Source organism: Diceros bicornis, chromosome 7, assembly GCF_020826845.1.
Source record: "Diceros bicornis minor isolate mBicDic1 chromosome 7, mDicBic1.mat.cur, whole genome shotgun sequence".
NCBI lineage: Eukaryota > Metazoa > Chordata > Mammalia > Perissodactyla > Rhinocerotidae > Diceros > Diceros bicornis.
Window position 1 is genome coordinate 68230976 of NC_080746.1, and position 24823 is coordinate 68255798.

A 24823-nucleotide genomic window follows, 5' to 3' on the forward strand; every position below is an offset into this window, starting at 1 on the left:
GCTGATTAGGGAATACAGGATTTATTATAGGGTTTATATATAACACAACTGCAGAAGAAGCTAAGAAAGAAAATGTCTAGATGGAGATGGCTGGAGGATCAGAGAAAAGTCATTAACCAGGGATCACAAAGAAAGCTGGTGAAGAAGTCTATGGAAGGCTGTTGGCTCTGCATCCAGTAATGAGCCTGAAATTGATAGGTCATTAGGACTAGCAGTTGGGAAGAAAAGTTGGAATGGATTGGGGGAGAGTGAGGACAAACTAGAATCCACAATGACAAACTGGAAGCCAGTTTGTCAACACAATGGACAAATGGATGACAAATGGAAACTCTAGCTATCTCGCACATTGATAATACAGGTGGTCTGCCAAAGAAGTTGATGCCCTTACCATAGAACTACATGTGTGCCTTGCCCGAGGGCTTGGAGAAGCTGAAATAGGAGAGGTGATGGGCGCTGGAGGAACTGGGGGCCGGCTGCCGCTCTGCACAAAAGAAGCGTGGCAGCAGGTCCATATCAAGTTTACAATCTGCAGCTGGCACCTGGCACGCTACATCAACCTTTGGAGCACAAGGACAGCTTCGCCTGCTCCTTCCAAATCTTACACAAATTTCTTTTGTGGCTAATCCTATCCTGGAACCAGTCTGGGAAGGGAAATTTGGGGAACTAAATTCCAGCTTAGCTGAACTGACAGTACAAAATGACCACATGAGCCAAACGTCAACAGCTGCCAGACACCATGATGCTGTGTCTCATACATATCAGTTTCTCAGTTAAACCTAAAAGCAGTTTTGCAAGATAAATATTAGCATTCCCATTTTACAGCTGAGGAAAGGAAGCCTCATATTTGCTCATAGGTGAGCAAGTGGTAGAGCCTGGATTCTGCCCCACATCTGTGTGATAGCCAGCTTCCAAGATGGTCCCTAGCGATTCTTGCCTACTGGTATTCATGCTGTTTTGTAGTTTCCCTCCCACATTAACTAGGTCTGACTCGAGTAATCAGTAGAACGTTGCAGAAGAATGACTTTCGAGGCTGGATCATAAAAGACATTGCAGATTCTACTTTTCTCTTGCTTGCATCACTTGGTCTGGGGAAAGCCAGCTGGCATGCTGTAAGAACATCAAGTAGCCTGTAGGTAGACCCACATACGGAGGAACTGAGACTTTTTTTGAACTAGTCCATGTAGTTGAATGATCTTGGAAATGGATTCTCCAGCACCAGCCTAGCCTTCTGATGACTACAGCCCCATAGTCTAACTGAAATCTCCCAAGAGACCTCAAGCCAGAACTACACAGCTAAGTAGCTTCTAAATTCCAGACCCATAGAAAATACGAGATAATGTTTATTATTGTTTTAAGCAGCTAAATTTTGGGTTAATTGGTTATACGGTGAAAGATAACTAATATAATCTGTTAGAGTCCAAAGCACAGCCCTTTCATGACGTCATTCTGCTTTAAAATCTGTTTGGATTATGAGAATGGGGACTGTGGAAGAAGTAGGAATTTGGAAGTTCAGAATGTTCTGGTTATGTGATTAAAAAAAACTTTGAAATGTCTGTTTGGTGCTTCCAGATACTGAGAGAGAAGGAGTGTCATCTAGGTTTAAGCTGAACCTTGAGAATTAGGAGGGTTTCTTCTTTGTCACTACCCAGGGAATGAAGAAATTAGAGGTTAGATAATTTGTTTTTGCTGACAGGTAGACTTGGGCTGGAGGTGGGGAAAATAAATGATAGAAAGTGCATTCTGGCAGGGTGAAAAGTCCTGACAAATGATGAAGAGGGTGGGGCCTCTAGGGCCCTCACAGCAGGGAACCCACAGCCCCTTTGCTTCTGCCCCTTGCCTCCAACTGGGCCATCCTCTCTTCTGCCCCATCAAGTTCCCTTTAGCTTCAAGCTCATTGAAGCAGCTCCTGCTTTTTCTGCTCTTTCCAAATCCCTCTTCCTTATGATGCTCTTTTCCTATTTTATAAGATACACGTGTGCTAAATAGGACCATAAAAGAGGAAAACCCCAACTTTACCTGAAAACCATCTCCTTTTGAAAACTCTTGGTATTTGTTTTTCACCATATTGTCCAGATTTGGTCTTGGATTGGAGAGGCGAGGCACTGTGCCTGGTGACTTAACCAGGTTGGAGTCAGCCAGCAATAGTTATTATTCTCGGATGTGAGCACTAGAAGAACCTTTCCAGAACATCTGGTGCGACGATGCTCATTATATACGTAGAGAATTTGAAGCCCACAGAGTTCAAGTGACCATTGTTATTGTTATAGATATTAATTGAACATCTACAACGAGGAGGACGGTCTTCTAGGCTTGCATAAATTCTTTTAGATGGTCCACTCATTCTGATTAAATAAGATGGGTGGAGTGATCCTCCCAGATCCATTACGCAAGCACAGAAACACCAAAACAGCAGCACAATCTGGGTCAAGCTCTTCCTAAATTGTAAACTGACCCTCAACAGCTGAGGGTTAGGAAGAAAAGCTTACCTGAACCCTCTGACTTCTAAACCCACCTTAAGCCTCGTCTCTGAGCCCCCAGAGCCCACTATACAGTAGGCATCAAGAAAGGTTTGCGAAATGAATGAACCAACTTCCCTGAGACCCTTCCTTGCCTCCCCTCCCCGCCCCCACATCCCCTCCCACTACGGACTGCGCTAGCATTTGAGCCCCTGCCCAGGGACTTTTCGGGGTCTTGTCTGGTCTCCTCAGACAGCGACCCCGTCCCCGCAGCAGGACCATGCTTCCCTTCTTCACTGCGGGGCGCCGGCTGGAGCCGGGCAGGCTGCTCACCCCTACTCTCATATTTTCCTCGGAATGGGCATTCTTGTCCAGGGAGCACGCGAGCACCGAAAGCGGCCCGAGCTTGCCCAGGGAACACTAGGGGGCTGCAGAGTGGCTCACGATCCTAGCCGGGACAGGAGGCCGGGCACTCCCGCCGCGCTCTCCCGGCCCCGCGCGCGCCGCCCCGGGCAGGCGCCGAGTGGGCGGGGCCTGGCGGGGGCGGGGCCTGCCGCGGTCAGGTGACGGCGCTGCGGGCGGCGGCGGCCCAGGCGGAGGGGCGTCAGAGGCGCCGAGGGGCCGGCGGGGCAGGCGGCGCAGCGGGGCCGCGGCCATGGGGGGCTTGAAGGACCAGCTGCTCAAGGCCATCTGGCACGCCTTCACCGCGCTCGACCTGGACCACAGCGGCAAGGTCTCCAAGTCCCAGCTCAAGGTGGGCGCCCCCCGCCCCGGCGCGCGCTCCACTGTCCCCGGGTGGCAGCGGGACCCGGCCGGCGGTGACCGCAGGGAGGGGCAGGCCGGAATGCGGCCGGGCGGACTGCGTGGGGCGGAGGGGCCGAGACCGGGAGTTGGCGTTTTCTGCCTCCCTCTTGCCGTCGGGCCGTGCCCTCGGGCCGGTGCGTTCGGCCCCTCGGGGCTCCCCGTGAGCGAGGGAAGGCGAGGTGGGTCTGCGGGGGGCGAGCCGGGCTCCCTGTTGGCGCGGGCGGCCCAGAGAGTTTCGGACTCGGAGGGGGCAGTGGGAGGCTCTCAGACAACCTGCTCCGAGTTTCCCCCTTACTCTCGGAGAGGAAGGGACTTGCGCAGGGTTACTGGGCAGAACCTTCTACAGCGCACGCCCCACACCGAGGCAGTCCGCAAAACGGCCAGCTGCACCCGAGGCTCGGGGCAGTTCAGAAAAGGGAGAAGTGCCCCCGAGCCCGGCCTCCAGCGGCCTCCTCCTTTGGGGGGCTTTGGCGGTGGGGGGCGCTTTCTGACTCGTGAAGAAGACCTCCCCATCCAGAGTCCTCAGGTCTGGAACTAGTCAAGGGTGTGCTGTGTCCTGCAAGGACCTTAGTTCCGGGTGAGGAGCACTGATCTTTCTGGCACCCTGCAAAAGCGACTGCTTTTGCAGAGTCTTTATTGGGACTGCCAAAGACCCTACCACTAAATGCAAGTATGACGTATAAATAAAGGAATGCTTATAAATTGAGTAACCCCAAGGAGGAAACGTGGCGCTTAGCCAGGAGTAATTGGCAGCTTCTTGAAAAGTATAAATTATGGAAACAGACAAGAAGAGCCATTCAGAAGCATTTTCAAATATACACATTTTGGATCTGAATGTCTGATTTTCTTAGCCTCTTCTGGGAATGAATTTTTGAAGATTGGGTTTGCTTTGTATATTTTGTGCAGTAATCACAAAGGTTCTTATGAGTAGTGGCTTTTATGCCTGTAGGACTTAGCATTTCCCCCTGTCTTCCTTTTGCCTTCCTCTCTTTTTCTCATTCATAAAATCATAGTCTGGAAGAGTTCTACAGAGGTCTTCCACTTAATCTTTATTTTACTTTATTTTTTAATTTAACATACAGTAAAATTACAGTACAGTTCTATGAGTTTTAATATGTGTGGATTTGTGTAACTACTACGAAAATCAGGGTTCCATCAGTTCCATCATCCCAAAAAGCTCCCTCATGATGCCCCCTCACCCCCTACTGCTGGCAACCAATGATCTGTTCTTAATTGCTATAGTTTTGTCTTTTCCACAGTGTCATGTAAATGGAGTCATACAGTATGTAACCTTTTGACACTGGCTTCTTTTACTCAGCATAATGCCTGAGTAAAGAAAGAGATAAAGAATCTCTTTCTTCCATGTTGTTGTGTGTGTCAATAATTCTTTTTATAGCTAGGTAATATTCCATTGTATGGATGTACTGTAGTTAATCCATGCACCCTTGAAGAACATTTGTGTTATTTCTGGTTTTTGGTGATTACCAATAGAGCTGCATTTTATTTTTTACTGTTTTTACTTTTAATTTACCTATACTACTATATTTAAAGTGGATTTCTTGTAGATAGCATTTAGTTGAGTCTTGAGTTTTAATCCATTCTAACAATCTGTCTTTTAACTGACGTGTTTAGACCATTTACATTTAATGTAATTATTGATATGGTTAGAGTTAGGGATACCATTTTATTTTTTGGTTTCTGCTTCTTTGTTCCTCTATTTCTCCTTTCTTTCCTTTATTTTTTTAAATTAATTTTATTGTAAGGAAGATCGGCCCTGAGCTAACATCTACCAGTCCTCCTCTTTTTTTGCTGAGGAAGATCCATGCCCGTCTTCCTCTACCTTATATGGGACGCCGCCACAGCATGGCTCGACAAGCAGTGCGTCAGTGCACGCCCAGGATCTGAACTGGCGAACCCCGGGCCGCCGGAGCGGAGTGCGCGCACTTAACTGCTTGTGCCACTGGGCCAGCCCTTTCCTTCTTTTAGATTATTTGAATATATTTTAGTATTCTGTTTTAATACTGGGCTTTTGACTATCTTTCTTTGTATAGTTTTTTTAATGGTTGCTCTAGGGATTATAATGTACATATCTAATTTTTCACAGTCTACTTAGAATTAATATTTTATCACTTTCAGAGGAATGTAGAAACCTTATGACCATATAGGTCTGTTTAACCTCCCTGCTTTATGCTGTATTTGTCATATTTATTAATCTACATACATTGAAAACCCCATCAGACAATGTTAAACTTTTTTGCTTTCAACCATAATTTTTATTTTAAAGATCTTAAGAGAAGAATAGTTTTCCCCAGATATTCCAAAATTACCCCTTAATTTTGTAGATAAGGTAGATGAAACTTCTGGCATGTTTGGTAACGTGTCCAAAGTCACAGTTGTAAGTAGTAGCTAAATCTAGAACCAAGATTTTCAGTACTTTTGAGCCAGTGTTTTTTCATTTGTTCTCTTACAAGTGATGGCATAAATGAGATGTTTTCTATTACTTTTGTTGCACTCCATTCAAAGCTGTCTTTGTGACTGTTTATAGAAAAAGTGTCCAGAGGATTCTTGACTGCAGACTTGGCTGGAAATACTACATCCCACTTCATAGCTTTTACCCACAAGATGTTGATAATGCAACTGTGCAGTTGTGTCTTATCTCTCCCTTGTCTACTTAACTGAGAGACTGGGATTGATTCAGTTCTGTTTATCTTGTCAGTGTTTCTGGAATTGAAAATATTAAAAAATTTTTATTAAAGTCTCTCATTTTTGGTGTTTTGACTCTGAAGTTTGATGTTCAACGATCCATTGACTAGGCGTAGAATTTTTGCCTTAATTTGTTTATTCATTCCTTTATTCATACAGTAATCTTTGTGTCTACTCTGTGTAAGGTACCATGCTAATTTCATAAAAAGATTAGTATTTTTGGGCCCTTAAGAGTTAATATCTACTTGGAGGAAATATCATATAATTGATTTATTAAATAGCAGATTAAAAGTTACATATCCAAAATGAGGGTTAAAATTTATTGGCTTTGAAAAACTATATGGGCATTCTAAAATATTTTTGACACTTGTCTTTTTGAATTAGCTTCGCAACTTTTGACACAGTGAATGGATACATTCACTAACTAAGTAATGGACACTTCATATGTTAGATACTGTGCCCAATTCTAAGGGTGATATAGTGGTAAAGGTGGGGAAAAAAGGAACAAATATGAATCTTTGCCTTCAAAGAGTTTAAATTTTGGTAGGCAAAATAAGAAGATAAGCAACCATTATAGAAGGCTCGCTCTCTCTCTCTAGATTGTATTACTCAGACAATTACCCTATCCTTAAAAAATGTAAAGTCTGGTGTAAGAGATAAGAAATACAGAAATATTATTGGGTGGAAGATACTGAGTGGGACAGAAGATAAGGGGCCATGAGATTTTAGAGGATTAGGCAATTGCATTTTACTGGTGGGATTACTTCATGAAGGAACCTTTTTGAAATGAACTCTGAGGAAAGCTAGTATATGATTATGTAGAAATGGGGGAGGATTAAGCCCATTTTATTCATTCTTCATTCAATGGATATTTATTGATTGCAGGTAGCTCTAAGGGATCCCTGTGAACTATTGAAGGAGACAGGAATTAATCAGGCATTTATGGGGACTTCTGTGTAACTTAATTTGAATTGGAGTGTAGAAAGTGTGTGTGTGTTTGTGCGTATGTATAAGAGAGAATTATTGGTTATTGGTTAGATTGGTGGTTACCAGAGGGGAAGTGAGGAGGGAGGAGGGCAAAAGGAGTAATAGGACGCATGTGTACAGTGACAGATGGTAATTAGTCTTTGGGTGGGGAACACGATGTAGTCTACATAGAAATTGAAATATAATGATGTGCACCTGAAAAAAATTATCATTTTTTTAAATATGTTCCTGCTTTACAGTTCAGAATATATGAGCAAAGTAAAAAGAAAAAAAGAGAGTTATTGCTGGTGATAAAGCTGTAGAACTAGATGGGGGTTAATGCATGGAAGGCTTTGAGTGCCATGCTAGTTAGGAAGATGCTATAGGGCCTCTAAGTTTTCTGAAGGGTGATGGGCCGTGATCAGAATTGCACTTTAGGAAGTCGCTTGGGCAGTAGCATATGTACTGGGTTGGAATGGAATACAGAGGAGTGGAGTGAAGTGGGCAGATTGGAATTAGGAAACCATTACAGTAGCCCAGAGGAGAGGTAATGGGGGCCAGAGGCAGTGAGGATGGACAAGGGGAGGATCGTGGGTGAAGTAACCTTGCTGTCCACAGGCCTAGACCCATGATTGAGCATGAGGAGAAATGGACAGAGTTAGAAATGTCTCTCGTTTCAGCTATGAATGACCAATGGATAGTAGTGGTTTTTAATGGAAAGGAAAGTTATGAGAAGGAACTGTTTAGAGAATAAATGATACAATTAATTTTGAACATGTAGAGTTTTGTTTATTTTTTTGTTTTTGAGGTCCTTAATGGATAGATATTTAGCTGGAGATGATGTCTTTGGAAAATGTGGAGCTGGTGGTACAGGATCTGATAGTTGAAGCTTGGAAAAAGGAGAGAAGAGATTCATCGATGGCCTCGGGGAATGGCTAGAGTAGATGGTGAGAGGAGGAATAGAAGCCAGGGGACCAGAAATCAGAGATAAGAACCACTTTAGGGCAACCTTGGAGCTGAGGGAGAAGAGATTTTCAAGGAAGACATGGTCTCTTATCTTTGAGAGTTAATTTATTATTGTTCTATACATATGTTTTGGAGATTGTAAAGTAATGAGATTGATTCTTCCCTGCCATAGCTTGTAAACTACATATTTCTTCTCTAAAGAGAAGTTGTGAAAAGTTTGGAGTATTGGCATCATCTTGGGAATAAATATATTTTTTACTTTTAAAGAGATTACAGTACAGTACTCATTCAGATAAATGTTTTTGAGTCACTGCTATAATTAGTAAATATTGGCCTTGAGGGCCCCCAGTTTAATACAGAAAGGCTTATTTTTTATACCCAATTTTTATTATTAACTAATAGCATATTTTGAGTAAAACAAAAATTACTATCTAAATAGATGTTGAAAGTTGAAATCCAAAGAAAAAATTAACATAAGAAATATATTTTGTTGTTCCAAATGTAGACTTTCATTAAACTTATCAATAAAATAAAAATACAGAACACAGAATTTAAAAACCACTTGTGACTTACATAAGCTACTAGAGAAGCAGATATTGGGTTGTCATGTAGTCACAGTGATGTTGGCTTGTTAAAACAACTAGACATGAGCTCATTGCAGGTGACTATCTTCTTGACTCATCATTAAAGTAGCACCCCCCCCCCCGCCCCCCATCAAAAAAAAAGGGAACCACTTCTCCCTCACTTTCCTTACCTTGATTCTTCTCTTGCTTCCTTCCACATGCCCTGTGGGCTCCTTGGGCTTTTTCCTGGCCATCTGTGTATCTCCTGCAGGGCCCTCTGTCGGTTCCAGTTGTGGCGTTTCTGGCTCCCCACCTGAGTTGCAGCTGTACAAGTCTTCACCCCCACGTCCAGCCTGTGCACCCCCACAGAAGTCATCAGCTACATTAGCTTAATTTGCAATTGGATTTTAGAAGATAGCTCATTATTTTATTGTCATATTGATCTGGTGTTACTTTTTTTTTCAGGCTGGAATACAGAGGGACACTAAACTAAGTTGTTTTAAGCTTTTTAAATTTTATTTATTTTATTTTTTTTTGAAGGGGAAGCTTCACCCTAAACTAACATCTGTTGCCAATCTTCCTCCTTTTTCCTTCCTTTTTCCCCCTTGAAGCCCCAGTACATAGTTGTGTATAGTTGTAAGTTCTGGTTCTTCTATGTGAGCTGCTGCCACAGCATGGCTACTGACAGACAGGTTGTGTGGTTCTGTGCCCAGGAACTGAACCCCAGGCTGCCTAAGTGGAGCGCACCAAACTAACCACTAGGCCATCAGGGCTGGCTCGAAGCTTTTTTTTGTGTAGAGATCTGCTTTTCAGCTGCTGAAGTAGATAGCAGTAGGCTAATGGTGGGGAAAGAAATCTTCAGAAATACATTTTCTACTTGCTTTTAAACTTGTATTCATGAATAGCCCTTCTTTAGAACAAACTGTATAGTTTAAGACTTTATTATTTGTTTTGAATGCAGTTTTGGTATAGTCTGTAATAACTGATGGGAGATTAAAAACTACTGAGAGAGATTGATGGAAACATTTCTTTATAGGAACGTGCTAGGTACATAGAGGTAGCTGAGTAAATATTGTTGAGTTAAATATTAGAAATTATTTTTTCACCAAATTTTTCCTTGTGTTGGTGTTTGTGCCTTTCTTTTGTCTAGATTTTTTTTTTAATGAGGGATATTTGTGTATGGATTCCATATTTTAGGAAACCTTATTAGTATGCCATCTGAAACAGACATTGTTACTTTTAGGTTCTGTCAACCTACAAAAAGAGAAACCACTTTAAGAGGCAAAGTGTTTATTTGGGATCAAAGAATTGCAATTTGGGGAGCACAGATTCAGATAGAAACCGAATCATGTCCCAGTTGCAGGAGAGGGGCTCAGGGTTCTTATGGGAAAAAGGCAGGAAGATGAGGTAAGTTGTAGTGAAGAAGAGTTCACTGCTGCTAGCTGAGGTAAGGCTGGGTTTGTACTTTGTAGATTGGCTTGAGATTTGGTCATCAGGCAGAAGGCTAGCCTTGCACTTCATTGATTGGTTAGTGATTCACTTATCAGCAAAGTCCAATTTCACTAGTTTTTACAAATAGGATATTCTTGTCCTTACTGACTTCTTGGCATGTTGGCAGTTTGTCCAATCTAGAAGATCTAAGGAAGAGAAGGCCTGCAAGGCAGTCCCTCTGAAATGGCTGCTCGCCTTTATTTTAATTTGGCTGCACTCATGTCATCTTTCATAGTCATGACGTAAATTTGCAGAAGTCATAATGCACTAGGTGTAGGGCATATTATTTGAAGTAGAGGTAATTATTTTCTTCTCCACTGATGTTTAAAAATTATCTTCAGATTATTTAGAATTTCAGTGGTCTTGCTGAAGATAGTAAATCTCAAATCCTACTTAAAAATACAGGCAATTCCAAGAAGATAAAAAAATGAAGGCTATTGTTTAAACAGATGTACATTAAAAAGAAACCTTTTTCTGTAACTATGTATGGTGACATATGTTAACTAGACTTATTGTGATGATCATTTTGCAGTTTATACAAATATAGAATCATTATGTTGTACACCTGAAACTAATAGAATGTTGTATGTCAGTTATACCTCAATTAAAAAAAAAAACAGCTTTTGAATAGTTCATGTATACACATGGTATAAAATTCATAAAGTTCAAAAGGGCGTTTATAAAACTGAAAAGTAAGTTTCCTCTAGCCCCTGGCCCACACTAGTTCCCTGCCTTGGAAGTAACCATTACTACTAGTTTCTTATGTTCTTTCCTGAGATCAAAATGTACCTTAAAATTAATACTCTTATTGTTATAGTAAGTGTTTTCCTCTTAAATATAGCAAAATCTAGTGACATTTTTGCAGCCTCTATTATAACTTTACTTTTCAATTATGGTTGCAGTGTGAATTACATGTCAGTGCTGGAAATGTCTTGAAATAAGCTTATTGGCTCCGCGTTTTTATTTTTACTTTTAGAAACACAGGGTTTTGTTTTGTTTTGAATTGTGCCCTTTTGAGGTAAAAGAGCTTACAACTCCAGGGAGGATCTAAATGAAAAAAAATTATTCGAGGAACAACATGGGTAGTTTGAATCTTTATTCTTTTCTTAGTGATAGATTTTCAACTAAATGTTTTTATTCTTTGCCTTGCATTTGGTTTACATATCTTGTGAATAATCGTGTGTTCTGTTCCCATGTAGGCATTTAGCCTCAAGTATTTTTAACTTTGCTGGTTACAAAAGTAATTGAGCCAGGCCAGTGGTCAGTTGAAAATATAAAAGAAGCAAGTTGCAGCAAAGGGCTTTTATTGTGTGAAACACAGTGTAAAAGATATAGTTAATTCTTGTGAACTTAGCATGTATAGTATTCCCTCCCAGATCTTTAGCATTATGTTTCTGTTAACCCCTGTGGTAAAAGTTGTTTCTGTTGAGGAACTAAAAATCTAATTTTAAAAATGGGGTTAGGGAATTGGAGTCATGAGTGAGCCTATAAAAGTCTTTGTAAATATTTTTTATATTTCACCAAAATAAAACAGTGAAGACAGCGCTCTAAATAAAGAGGATATCCGAGATATTTTAAAATCTTAAAATAGTGATAATGGATTCCGGGTTACTTCCTTTCTCCATTCCTTACTTGCTGGAAACTTTTCAGTGAGATATCTTGGAAATTTTTGTTTTTTTTGGAATAAATGTAAACTTTTGCTTTATTGAGGATAATATGTAAACCATGAGGCACTTTTTTGTGTGTCTGGCCCTCCATCTTAATAGCTAGTGCATTTCTAATCTTCTGACTCAGCTTTTAACCTTCCTGATCCCGGTTTCGTATTTCCTTTGGGGTCTCACCACAGTCCCAGAGGTATACCCTAGCTGGAAGCTAGAGACGGAACAGGCTTCGAGTGACCTTTCTCACTTAGTTTGCCATTACAGAGTAGGTATTTCTCATTTCCTCCCAACAGGAGGGTTATTATAGTCCCCTCAGTGATATTTAGCACACTGGAACTCGAGGTACTCCGACCTGCCTCCTCAGTGCCTCTTATGGGTGTCCCTGTTCTCTTTCCACAGCATAAACCTAAGGTAGCTCCTTGCCTCAGCTTCCTTTTTCTTCCCCAAGTCTTCATTTCGTAAATCTATTTTTCTTCTTTGTTTCCTTCTTCTCATTCTATCTTCAGGTTCCGTCTTTTTTACTCAAAAATTGTGTCTACTTGAAACTGCAATTCTTGGCCATTAATTAATTAATTATGGAAAGGTGTTTAGGAGTAAATCTGCATATAGTCGAATTTCACATAAGGAGATCTTGTGATTAGGGAGAGATTTCTGCAATGTTGGAAAAACTAATTTTTTCATCTTAGGACTTTTGTGTGCCTTCTATAACTTTTCCTTCTTTAGGAGTAATTAGCTTTACAGCTATGTTTGATTTGGACTAGGAGAGTAGTATATGTGGGCATGGTGGAACAACCAGAAGAAGTGACACCAGGTAGGATAAAAGTTGTTCTGGTCAAATGTACAGCATTGAAACTATTATATTTCCCTGGACAGGCAGCTCTGGGAGGGTGCAACACCATCTGCCTTGCCAAGCAGCACGTCCCCATCAATTCTATCAGTTCTTATGTGATGGATGTCTCAGCCAGATGGCTGTTACACTGGAGTTGAGAGCAGGAGCCTGTGGGCAGCTGACTCAGCTCTCAATGACTTTCTTCAGTGTTGACTTGAGAAAATGCTGTGAGATAGTGGGACCCCAGTCAGACTAGATTGGAAATCTGAGGTTCTCTACCTGGGTGACTTTGGGGAATTTGCTGTGCTTCTTATATTTTAAGATTATCTGTTAAATGGGAATAATAAGACAGTTAGCAACATGCATGTTGACTAGGTGAAGCTTGACAGCCTTTATGTGTGACAACAGAAACATTTACTAGCCACCTATTTCCTACCAAACACTGATGTTGAAGAAAATTAATCTACAAAACATTATATGAATTTGAAGGTTTCTACTGACTGAACACCTTTTGTTAGGGACTTGGGGAAAGAAAAAAATATACAACGTTGTCCCTTACCTTGAGGAGTGTGTGGTTTAATAAAGAAGACAATACATGAAATGACCTCAACCAGAAAACATATAAGAAAGTTCTAGAGAGTCTGGAAAATGAGTGCTCTAGGCCGTGCTGTCCAGTACTTTAGCCCTTAGCCACATTTGGCTATTGAGCATTGAAAAGTGGCTAGTCTGAATGGAGATGTGCTGTAAGTGTAAAATATACACTGGATTTCAGGAACTTAGTACAAAAAAAGAATGTAAGATATCTATTTAATAATTTTAAAATATTGATTACATGTTGAATTTATAATATTTTGGATGTATTATTAAAATTAATTTCACCTGTTTCCTTTTGCTTTCTAAAAATGTTGCCGTTAAAATTTTAAATTCCATATGTAGGGCCGGCCCCGTGGCTTAGCGGTTAAGTGTGCGCGCTCCGCTGCTGGCGACCTGGGTTCGGATCTCGGGCGTGCACTGACGCACCGCTTCTCCGGCCATGCTGAGGCCACGTCCCACATACAGCAACTAGTAGGATGTGCAGCTATGACATACAACTATCTACTGGGGCTTTGGGGGGAAAAAATAAATAAATAAAATCTTAAAAAAAAAATTCCATGTGTAGTTTGCATTATATTTCTATTGGACAGGGCTGCTGTAGAAGTTCAAAGGAAATAGAGAAAAAGATGCAGGCAGTTGTAGACAAGGAAAGTTTCATGGAGGAGATAGAACGTCAGCTGTTTCTGGAGGGAGTAGGACAGATCTTGTCCAGTATAGTCACAGAAAGATGGCAGATATGGTGGTGGCATTGTAGATGAGAGCAAGAGCCCAAACTTGAAGTATTTGTGAGCAGTAAGGAAATACTCTGGGTAGAGTAGAATGTTTGCTTTGAGGCATAGCAGAAAATTAGGATTTAAAGGGAGATGGGGTTACATTTTAGGTGTTTTTGTTCTTGCATAGAATAGATGGTTAAGATGTATTTGTTGACTGACAGTCTCTGTTAGGGTGAGTAGTTCAGAACTGATCCTATAAAGAGGAAAAGTCATTAAAAGTTTTTGGGTAGATATATGACAAAGTTACAGTTTTGAGATTATTCTGATGATGTGAGTGTTATGATTAGAGGTGAGAGGCTGGAGATGGGAGACGAATTGGGGGGCTGCTGTGAAAGTTGATGAGTAAGTTGATAAGCGCTGGACTGGGATAGTAGCAGTGGGAATCAAAACAGTTATGTTCCCTACTCTTATAGAGCTTAGAATCTGGTGAATGATACAGACCAGCAAACTGGCAACTCAAATATAGTGAGATATAGGAAGTACATAGTGCTGGGGAATGCAGAGGAAGGGAACCTGCCTAAATTGCAAGGAGGATTGGAGGAGTTAGGCCTGAGGATGCATCCTAGAGGAAAAGCCATTTGTCACTGACTTTAAGGGATGTGTGAAACTCCTCTATAAGAACTTCTATGATGAAAGATTTGAAAGTAAATCCCTTGGAGGAACAGGAAGAGTTGTCAGGAGAAAGAGCACTGGTTGGAGATTCAAAAGACCTTTCTCTGCTCTGTCATTTCTGTGGCTATGGGAAATCACTTCTTGCTGGGCTTTAGTTTCTTTATTTGTAAAATGTGGAGTAGCGGACAAGATCTTTGAGGTTTAGCCTTCTAATTTAACTTTGTTAACTTGATGTGTTTACCATGGTCATATCCTGGTGAGCGGTTGCTGTGCAGCAGCTCTTCGTTAGGGCCTCGGAAGGAAGAATGGGACTCGCTACCGAGGGCAAGGAGCCCTTGTTTCCCCAGCGTCACATTCTCTGGTTAGCCTGAAGCAGATAGAGCAGCTCACTCAGTGGAGAGAGGAGTTGGCATTGCGGGGGCTGAATTAGATCTGGAAATAGGACAAACTATAAGAAAAAGAGGTACAAGAAGAGGAGATTCCATAGTTGTGTGTTGAGGGAGTGGTGATATCAAAGTCAGAATCAGGGTTGGAAACCTGTTTTGGGGATAAAGGGGATGAGTTCTCTTTTGGCTCTGTTGGATATGAGGCAAATTTAGTGTAGAAATCGCTAGTAATCCTTAGTGATATAAACCAGAGCTCAGTTGACAGGTCAGGACCAGAAAGGGATCTGAGAGTCGTTAGAATAGAGGTGACTGACTTGAAGTTGTCAGAATAAAAGCTCTTTTTAAGAAGAGAGTAAGGAGAAGGAAGAACTTAGGGTTGAAACTTGGGCTTTGGGAAATTTCCAGATTGGGAGAATGAGGGGTGAGGGAGGTGAGCCCATAAAAGCACCTTCGTAGAGGAAAGAGAAGAACTTAGAAAATATTATGTCGTGGGACTGAAGAAAGTCTCAAAGGAGGGCATGATCGACACTGCCATTGCCAGAGACTTGGGAGAGTGACTTGTTCAGAGAAGTGTCTGTCCCGGTTGGGTTCTCCAGGAAGCAGATGTTGAGACAGAATTGGGAGTGCAAAGGGTTATTGAGGAGAAACACTTGTGGGGGAAAAAAAGAGCGAAGAAGCAGGATTGGGAAAAGGAGCTGTGAAACCGTGATATGGATTTGACAAAACTGGGGGCTCTGCAGCAAAGATGGCCTGTTGGAGGACTCCCATGTTGGAGAGAAATGATACTACCGCCATGTTTAGTCGTTGGTTGGGGACTGGCCACAGAAGAGTGCGGTCTTGGCTGTTACCAGCTTACTCAGTCATTGGCTGAGGTTTACCCTGAAGGCAGTAGCAGCTGGAGGCTCTTAGCAAACCACAGTTCTTGTAGCTGGGCGGCTGTTCTTTTCTCGAGGAGGGATCTGAGCAGTACGTTTCTGTCTGTCACAGAATCCTTTTTAAAAAGCAATTTCGCAAGATTGATAGGGAGAGAAGCGTATTATGGGGACCATAAAGGGATAGAGTGGCCAGAAGATGGGGCAACAGAGGTAAACCTCAGATTTGTGATCTTTATCATCACCTTGAGTGTATACTGTGGCTTCAGGTCTTCTCTTGGAGAAGAGTGTACTAAATTGAGCTACCTGATTTCTCTCTCTTCTACTATAGAGTTCTCTCTCGCACACTTGTTAATTCTTATTGAATCCTTTCCTCAGAAATCTTGAATTTGGAGGAACTAGACTGCTTTACTAGATCTCAGGCCAGACGAGTTACGCCTGCTAGATCTGGTGGTATTAATAACTAATAGAGGCATTGTTTTTTACTCTGAAAGTGGTCTGAATTAGAGATTCCAATTAAACAAAAATTCTTTCTGGAAACATGTTAGTATAGTAAAATAAATTAAAAGACCCACATCTAGATAAAGATGATGGAGAAGCAAACTAAACTAAGAAAAAAAGAAAAAGAAAATTCTTAATTGGACTCATTTAGCAAACATTTGTTGAACAGCTCTCTCATCAGACACTTTATTAGGTTTTGGTATTGCACAGATGGATAAAATATAGACTCTCTCTTTAAGGAACGTCAGAGTAGCGGGAGAGATAGACACAGAAGCTTACTGGAGTTAAATCTTCTTACAAATGATTTATCTTCTTGAAGACATTTGTTCGTGCTGTATTCTGGTGGGAGGCTGGAATCTTAAGGAGGCTGTCCCAGATCGGGAATCTTTATTACCCGTAGTATGGCTTCTTTTTTTTTTTTAATTTTATTTATTTATTTTTTCCCCCAAAGCCCCAGTAGGTAGTTGTATGTCATAGTTGCACATCCTTTTAGTTGCTGTATGTGGGACGCAGCCTCAGCATGGCCGGAGAAGCGGTGCGTCGGTGCGTGCCCGGGATCCGAACCCGGGACGCCAGCAGCGGAGCTCGCGCACTTAACTGCTAAGCCACAGGGCTGGCCCAGTGTGGCTTCTTCAAGAGCATAGTTCTTTATGGATGACTCAAGTGAGTTAATTTCATCAACTGTATAGTCCTACAATGATCTCTTAGTATTTTGTAATTTTATTGGTGCGCTCTAGCTGGAACCCCCAAATATATTTAATTTTTAAATTTTCCTTACATATAAAAGTTTTACTTTTTATGATTATAAGGATACTATGTAGAATATTGAAACAACATACTAAAGTATAGAGGTAAAGATAAAAGTTCCCAAAATTCTACCACCAAAGGCAGATGCGGTTTACTTTTTAGTGACTATCTTTTCTCTCCCTCCACCTCCCCCTCCTGTAATTTTCCCTCTCTCCCTCTCCCCTTTGCCCCCTGCACGCATACATAAAAATATATCCTTTTATGTAAATGGGAGAGTATTTCATATGCTTTTGTAACCTATTCTCTTAACCATTGTGTTAGTATCATCTTTCCGTATCAATGCGTATAGATACAGACACCAACCTTTATAATTATTATCAGCTCTTTCACTGTGTTGATGCATCATGCTTTATTTAACCACTTTCATATTCACAGATATGTGAGGTGTTTTGAGGTTTTCAGCCAGGGATGCTGCTAAATATCCTGCAGTGCATAGGATGCCCCCCCATTCTTCCCAAACAGAGAATTATCTGGCCCAAAATGTCAGAGTGCTGAGATGGAGAAAATCTGCTCTATGCTTTCTCCAGTTTTAGGGATTGGCAATCTTTACTCCCCTATACCTGCTTAAACACCAGGTATTGTTACTCAGGCAAAAAGTAATAGCTCTTTTAATTTTCATTATTTTGATAACTAATGAGGTAAAGCATCTTTTCCTATATTTAGTAGTCATTAGTTTCTTTTGTGAATTTTGTTTCTATTGTGAATCATGTTTCTATTAGATGTTCTCCTCTTTTACTTGAGTGATTTGAATATTGGAACTATTAGCCTTTTTTGCTTATTTGTTTGTGCTCTCTCTTTTTAAAGGGAAATTAAAAATTTCTTATTTGGTCAAATTTACCAATATTTTCTGTTTGGTTTCTGAAGAGGGCTAAGTTAATGAATTATCCAAAATAACTTATTAAAGATGGTTCATTTAGAATGTAATCCAGTGGCATATACTGTAGTTTAGTGGCATATATTTTATGGACAACATCACAAGTGATTTTGAATTAGATATCCTTTCTTAATCTGTCCATAAGTGTTACACTCCTACTGAGTCCTCCTGCCTTAGCCCTCCTAGTCACTGTGAAGGATATGGAAAAAAAATATTAGGCAGGGTTTCCTCCCTTCCTGAGCTGCAGTTAGGTATTTGAGATACCATTAGCTTATGAAACCGAACAACTAAATGCTAAATAAGAGTTTGGTGGGGGAGGGGGAGCAATGAAGGTTTCCTAGAGTTTATGAAGTTGACCGGGTCTTGAAGGATGTGACTAGGCGGAAGGGAATGTTTCCAGCACAGGGCATCATTGTGAGACAGGCAGTTAGGAGACTTGGGTTCTCGTCCCTGCTTTATCACTAATCAGTGTGTGACTTATGCCAAGTCTCAGGCTCCGGTCTTTTTATCTATGAAATAAGGAGATAGGAGTAGGATATTTCCTAAGATTGTTGTCATTATTAAAATACTATGGTTTTACAGTTAAAAGAGAATTTTTATAAAGAATCCATTCAGCATTTATTGAAAGCTTTCTGCGTTCTAGGCAGCATGCTAGGTGCTGTGGGAGTGCAAGAATGGGTAAGACATGATTCTTTCTTTCAGAAATTTACAGTCTTATGGGAGAGAAAAATCATGTATGCTAGTGTAAAATGAGAAATACAGAGTGCTCGGGAAGTGCAGAGTAGGGAAGACCATCTTGATTTTGGGTGGTGGAGGCCTCAGAAAGAGATGGCATTTATGTTAGGTAGAAATGAAAGTAGGGGTGGTTGGAGCAAAGGCCTGGAGGAAGAAGAGGGATGGTACAGGGTTTGCTTTGGGTACAGTGAGTAAATTTGTTTGGCTGGATTTGTACGGTTGATGCAGAGGGGTAGGAAAAAATAAGGCTAGAAAGGTAAAGTGGGGCTAGCTTGTGGAGTGACTAAATATGGAGTTCAGATACTTAGTTGGCTTTTACTCCTGTAGGCTTTTATGAGTTTTAGACAGGGGGATAATGTGATGTAAGCAGCACTTGAAGATTAATTTGGTAAAAGTGTCTAGGATGGTGATTGATTGCGTTCAGGGAGTGAGGGGAGGCATTGTCAGCGCTGACTTTGAGATTTTTGAAGCCGAATACAGTAAAGATAGTTTAACAGAAAGCAAGTAAGACTTAAGCAGTGACAAGCAGGTTGAAAGGATATTGTCGGGAAAGGGAAAATGACTCCATGTGGTAAGGGGCAGGACTTCTATTAAGACAATGCTCTTAAGGCAAGGCATAGCAGCGGTAGGAAATTGGTCATTCTGGTTCATTGTTAGGAAGAGTTTTCTGGTAATTTGCCATTAGCTTGAAATTTTATAAATCAGACAGGAATGTTCATATTTTAAAAAAAGATTGCCCATAATGTGTTATAATTCTATAATTGTGTCGGTTCAGATAAGCTTGTTGGAATAGAGATCCCCACCCCCCTTTTTTCACTGTTGAATTTTGCCCATTACACACTTCCTGTAAAGGGAAACAATGTGTGACTTGGGGGGGGCACATTTCAGAGAACCTTTATAATCTCTACATCTTTGGGAGGGAGGAGTGAATATTATGCGCTCATGAGTGTTAAAACACTGTTTAGTCGTTCATATTCTTCACTTCATTTTCATGATTGTTGGAGCAAAATGCTTAAAAGGGGTAAATGGCAAACCACTGAACAGGAACAGACCACACGAGTAGGGCTCATACAGTTCATTAGTCATCTCTTGTCAGTGGAGGCCTTGCAGAGGCAAGAGCGGACAGCTATGAAGGAACTGGAGAGATGAGTTTCTGGCATGGATATGGATCTTTTATTGTAGCAACAGTAGTTTATTCTTCAAATTGGGCATCAGAGCAAAGTTGCTTAGCAATCATGTGGGTGCTAAAAGAATGGGCTTTGGAGGAGCAGGCATTTGAAGTGGGATAAATTCAACTTCTTCAAGAAACTTGCAGACACTCTGATTAGAGCGATTCGGGGGCAGTTGTTTTACAAAGCAAGAACTTGTCGTCCTCTTTCCTCCAGATTGCTTTTGTCCTGGTTTGCTTTCTAGCTTCCTCATCTGGAGAAGAGGCTGTAGTGTGTCTTGGAACTGGTTCCCCCAAAGGCAGGTGCTAGGAGATGGGGGATTCCAGAGCAAGAATGGTCTCAGATTTCTAGGCATATGTAGTTCTTTGCCACTGGATTTAACTTGGCTCTGCTAAATAGCGCCAGCCCTGTTGCTGGGTCCTGGAGAACTGACTGGGTGGGGATGGGGGAGCACCATTCCATCACTGCACCTTAGCAACAATGTGCATGCATGCCCACACAGTCACTTTTGTATAGGCGGGGCTCTCTGCTTTTCCACAAAGAGAGAGAAGGTGGCACAGGGTGGAAAGGGCATGAAAGCGTGAGGCTTGGGTTCTAGTCCCAGTTTCACTGCGCATAAAACTGTGATTTGGGGCATATCTCCTAATCTCTGACTCAGCCTCTTTATCAGTAAAAGAGCGGTAATAGCTACTGTCCTGGTGTGTAGTATCTACACACCAGCTGATGGATGATGTGAGTCTACTCTGAAAAGTATAAACTGCTGCCTAAGCTCATGGAGCTTTTATTTCTTGTTACTAGCTTGTAGTCTGGCCTTCAAGATTTTGGTTTCTTTATATATTTTACTTTTTGTTTTAAAAAAATCGACATACTGTCTAGGGTTTTAAAAAAATTGCAGATAAAAATTTTTAAGAAATTTTAAAGATAGCACACAGTTTTTTTTTCTTTTAGTAATAAAACCTTTTCAGTTATCTATTGTTCAGTTTGTTGTTATTTTGTTTGGAGAAGACTTTCCTATTCTAGGCCTTACTAATGAAAAAGCTGAATTTCTGATCTGAATTATTGTTCTTTTTGCTGAATTCATGAGTTGAGTTTGGGTTAACAGTTAAAGATTGGGCTTTAAAAAAAATTTTTTTTAGAGACAAGTCCAACTCCTCATTTTGCGGTGAGGATACTGAGACTAAGCGAATAAGTAGCAAAATATTAAAGCATTAACAAAGGGCAAATGGCAAACCACTAAACAGGAACAGACCACATGAGCAGAGCTGGTGCTCAGGTCTCCTCCTCCACGGTCTTTGTTACTGTAATGTGCTGCCTCCCTCACAGTTTGCTTAAGTAAAGACAGGTGGTTAAAAGAATTAGCACTGAATTCAGCTATCCCTGTATTTAACAAAAGTGCTGTTTAATTTTGTCCAAGGCTGAAGTCTAGAATTCAAATCTAAATCTCCAGTGGGGGCCGGCCCCGTGGCTTGGCGGTTAGGTGCGCGCACTCCGCTGCTGGCGGTCCGGGTTTGGATCCCTGGTGCGCACCGTCGGGCCGCTTCTCTGGCCATGCTGGGGCGGCGTCCCACACGCAGCGGCGAGAGGGATGTGCAGCTGTGACATACAACTATCTACTGGGGCCTTGGGGAAGAAAAAAAGGAGGAGGATTGGCAATAGCTGTTAGCTCAGAGCTGGTCTTCCTCAGCAAAAAAGAGGAGGATTAGCACAGATGTTAGCTCAGGGCTGATTTCCCTCACCAAGAAAAAAATAAAATAAAATAAATCTCCAGTGGGATCACTGAGTTGAACTAAGCACCTACGCATACGAAGAGCATTGTTGTTGACTTTAGAGAACTAAAAATATAATGTTCCTTATTACTAGAGAGTGATGGGACCAGGGATTATAAAACCTGAGTTCCAGTCTCAGTTCTGCTAAGTAACTTTAGTCAAGAAAAACAAATTTAATCTCTTTGAGCCAGTACTCACCATCTGTCAGATGAGAAGGATGGCAATAAGGCATTCAAGACCCCTGCCAGGACTTCAGTTGGAGGATCTGTGAAACCCAAAGACAGAGAAAGGGGTGGGTGTGAGAGAGATTGGTGTCTCCTTTCTGTACCCTGAGGATTTTGCATTAATCAACCACTTTTTTCGTGTTATGCCCCTATCTGGAAAGCCTTCCAGTTGCCCTTTTCCTCTCCAGCTGCTCTCCTTATTTTAAGGCCTAGGTTACATTTCGCTTCCTTTATGAAGTCATTGTATCACACCCTATGTCTCCTTTTGGAACTCATTTATTGCCCTTACATCTCACTCATCGGTTAATCATGGTACATATGTCTTTCTTTTATACCTCATTTCTAGGGAGTAGGTTAATGTAGAAGAAAAAGTATAGACTTTGAAGATAAATAGATTTAGTTGTATGATCTTAGGCTGGCCACTTTTTAAAAATATATATTTAATTTTTTAAGTAGGTAATACATTTTTGAGTAGGTAAATTTTTTTTCCTCAAAACTTAATAGAAAGGGGAGGTACAGTAAAAAAAAGTCTTCTGCCCCTGGTCTACCATCCAACTAGTCTTTCCCCTACTGTTATTAGTTTCTTACATATGTTCCTAGAGTTTCTTATTTTTTCTTCCTTTTTCGTTTGCATAAAAGGTGGCACACTACGTGTAGTCTTAGGTACATTGCTTTTTTCACTTAATTTATCTTGGAGATCTTTTCATATCACTACACGGTGAGCGTCCTCATTGTTCTTAATGTTTTATGGATGTACCATAGTTTAACCAGTGGTTGGGAATTTTTACTTCAGTAAAGTCCCAAATGATTTTAAAATTTGAATGACCTTTGAGCTTTATCTAAGAAATATGCTCTTTATTTCCCTAAAACTTTTATTTCTGTAGTACAGTTTTTAAGCACTTTACATTCTTGAAGTTGACCTTAACAAAACCTCTTGGTGGGTAGATACTCTATAGGTTTTACTAGGTTAGTAGAGAAAGGAAATATCTAGTTAGGGTTTTGCTGACTGTGGTGCAAGATTCTTCAATAAAAGCTCCGCCGTGCTCTTTTCATGTGCTCCACTGCTGGCAAATAGAGAGTTTGCTTGAGAAACACAGCCTGCTTTGTAGGGGCTGATAAAAGTCTTCATTACTTCATTTATAACCATTTGTTAATTTACTTCCTTTACTTTACTTACTTCCTTAAAACCAATAGAGCATGTAGAAAAGGATCTCCACATAAACGAAGCTTTGAGAAACAAAACAAATGTAGGAAGAAGATATGCAAATGTTCTTTTTATAGATAAAATTTTTTTAATCTTAAAAAAAATTCTAACTGAAATACGTGTATGCAGAAAAAAGTGACTTGCTTAATGGAATTGCAAGTCTTCATTGAGATGAATGCGGCTCTTTAAAGTGATTAAATGGGTAGGACTGAGAAAAATAGGAAATATTTTAACCTGGGATTTAACATCTAGTAAGATTCTCTGTTAAAGGAAGTACAGCCTTAGCTATGTAATTTGACCTGATTAGAATGCACAAATGAAGTGAAAGGGATTTCAGTTTTATTTTTAAATTTTCATTTAATGTGAAACAGATTAGTACTGAGACAGCCCAAACTGCTAATTTAACTACTTGAATGTTAAAGTATGCACTTACGTTATCGCCAAGATCAGTAACCCTTTGTGCAGTGTTGCGTCAGTTAACGATGGGATGTGTTCTGAGAAATGTGTCATTAGGTGGTTTTGTCGTACAAACATCACCCAGTGTACTTACACAAACCTAGACGGTATAGCCTACTACACACCTAGGCTATGAGATACTAATCTTACAGGACCACTGTCGTATATACGGTCCATCTTTGACTGAAACGTCAGTATGCGACACATGACTGACTATATGGAATGCAAATTTTCTACAAAATATTTTCAACCATTGTGACTCCTGAGATTTTTTTTTTTTTTTTTTGACTCCTGAGATATTTTTGCTATTGATTTTTTCTCATATTTCTAAACTGGGCCCTTGATTTCTTTCTCTTTTTATATTCGTACTCTTTTATACTCATGCTGAAAACTTAGCCTAGCATCATAGAAGTTTAGAGATGTTTGGACACCTAGACATTACAAATTAATATTTGGTATATTTGTTATCTTGGCCCTTCCTATTGAACAAATGAGAAAACTGAAGCCCAGAGATGTGATTAGCTCAGGTCAGCCACCTTGTCCAGAACCCCTGGCTGCAGCTGCCCCGAATCAGGTTCTTTCTCTTACAGCTCCAAGACTGACACTGCTTTACTTGGGGAGGAGTTTAATTTTGAACACACTTCTTTTGCTCTTTCCCCTCTTTTTCTTTCTAATGTGGGCCAGTTTGTAAAAGACGACAAGGAGTATGAGGCACAGATCTTGCATGGGGCCTGGCTCATTGTAGGCATGTGAGAGAGACTTGTTTGAAGTGAACCAGAACTGGGGAGAGAATGTGAGACACTCTTGGGTAACAAGTAGGGAGCTGGCAGCTGAGCGGTACTCAGCCCATATTTGCTAGTTTATTCTCCATCTTTCTCTCCCCGGGGCAGGGAGTAGCCAGTTGTGTTCAGATAGTGAAGGTGCCATGTGCTGGTTAGTGGATGTCTTTTAACTACTCTGTTTCCCTCTTAGGTCCTTTCCCATAACCTGTGCACAGTGCTGAAGGTTCCACATGACCCTGTTGCCCTTGAGGAGCACTTCAGGGATGATGATGAGGGGCCCGTCTCCAATCAGGGCTACATGCCGTATTTAAACAAGTTCATTTTGGAAAAGGTATGATTCTACCCTGTTCCTGCTTACAGCATTTTTTGATTTGCACATTTCAGGTGGGCCCCAGAGCCCCTTGTTAGTGAGTTCACTAAGGAGTTGAGGTGAGAAGCATCAAGAGATAAATCAGGAAGGAAAGAAAGAATGAGAGACTGACAATGCATCCTATTTCTCCCTCTTCTCCACTATCTTCTAAAACTTGGTTTGATATTTTTCCAACTTGGCTCATTTTTTGAAGTTAAGAACTGCATTTTGTATTAATCGGTACCTCTCTTCTCTTAGGGTGCTTTTTTTCCTTTTTAAA

General features: G+C 40.9%; 1 protein-coding gene across 1 annotated transcript in view; it reads left to right on the forward strand.

The window, feature by feature from the left end:
• Window positions 1-3079: 3079 nt before the first annotated feature.
• SWAP70 (switching B cell complex subunit SWAP70) overlaps window positions 3080-24823 on the forward strand; it is a 68446-nt gene continuing 46702 nt past the window's right edge. The window contains exons 1-2 of the mRNA XM_058545964.1: window positions 3080-3210; window positions 24385-24525. Of these exons, the coding sequence (XP_058401947.1) occupies window positions 3112-3210; window positions 24385-24525 (240 nt within the window). The 5' untranslated portion in view covers window positions 3080-3111. The remainder of the gene's footprint in view (window positions 3211-24384; window positions 24526-24823) is intronic.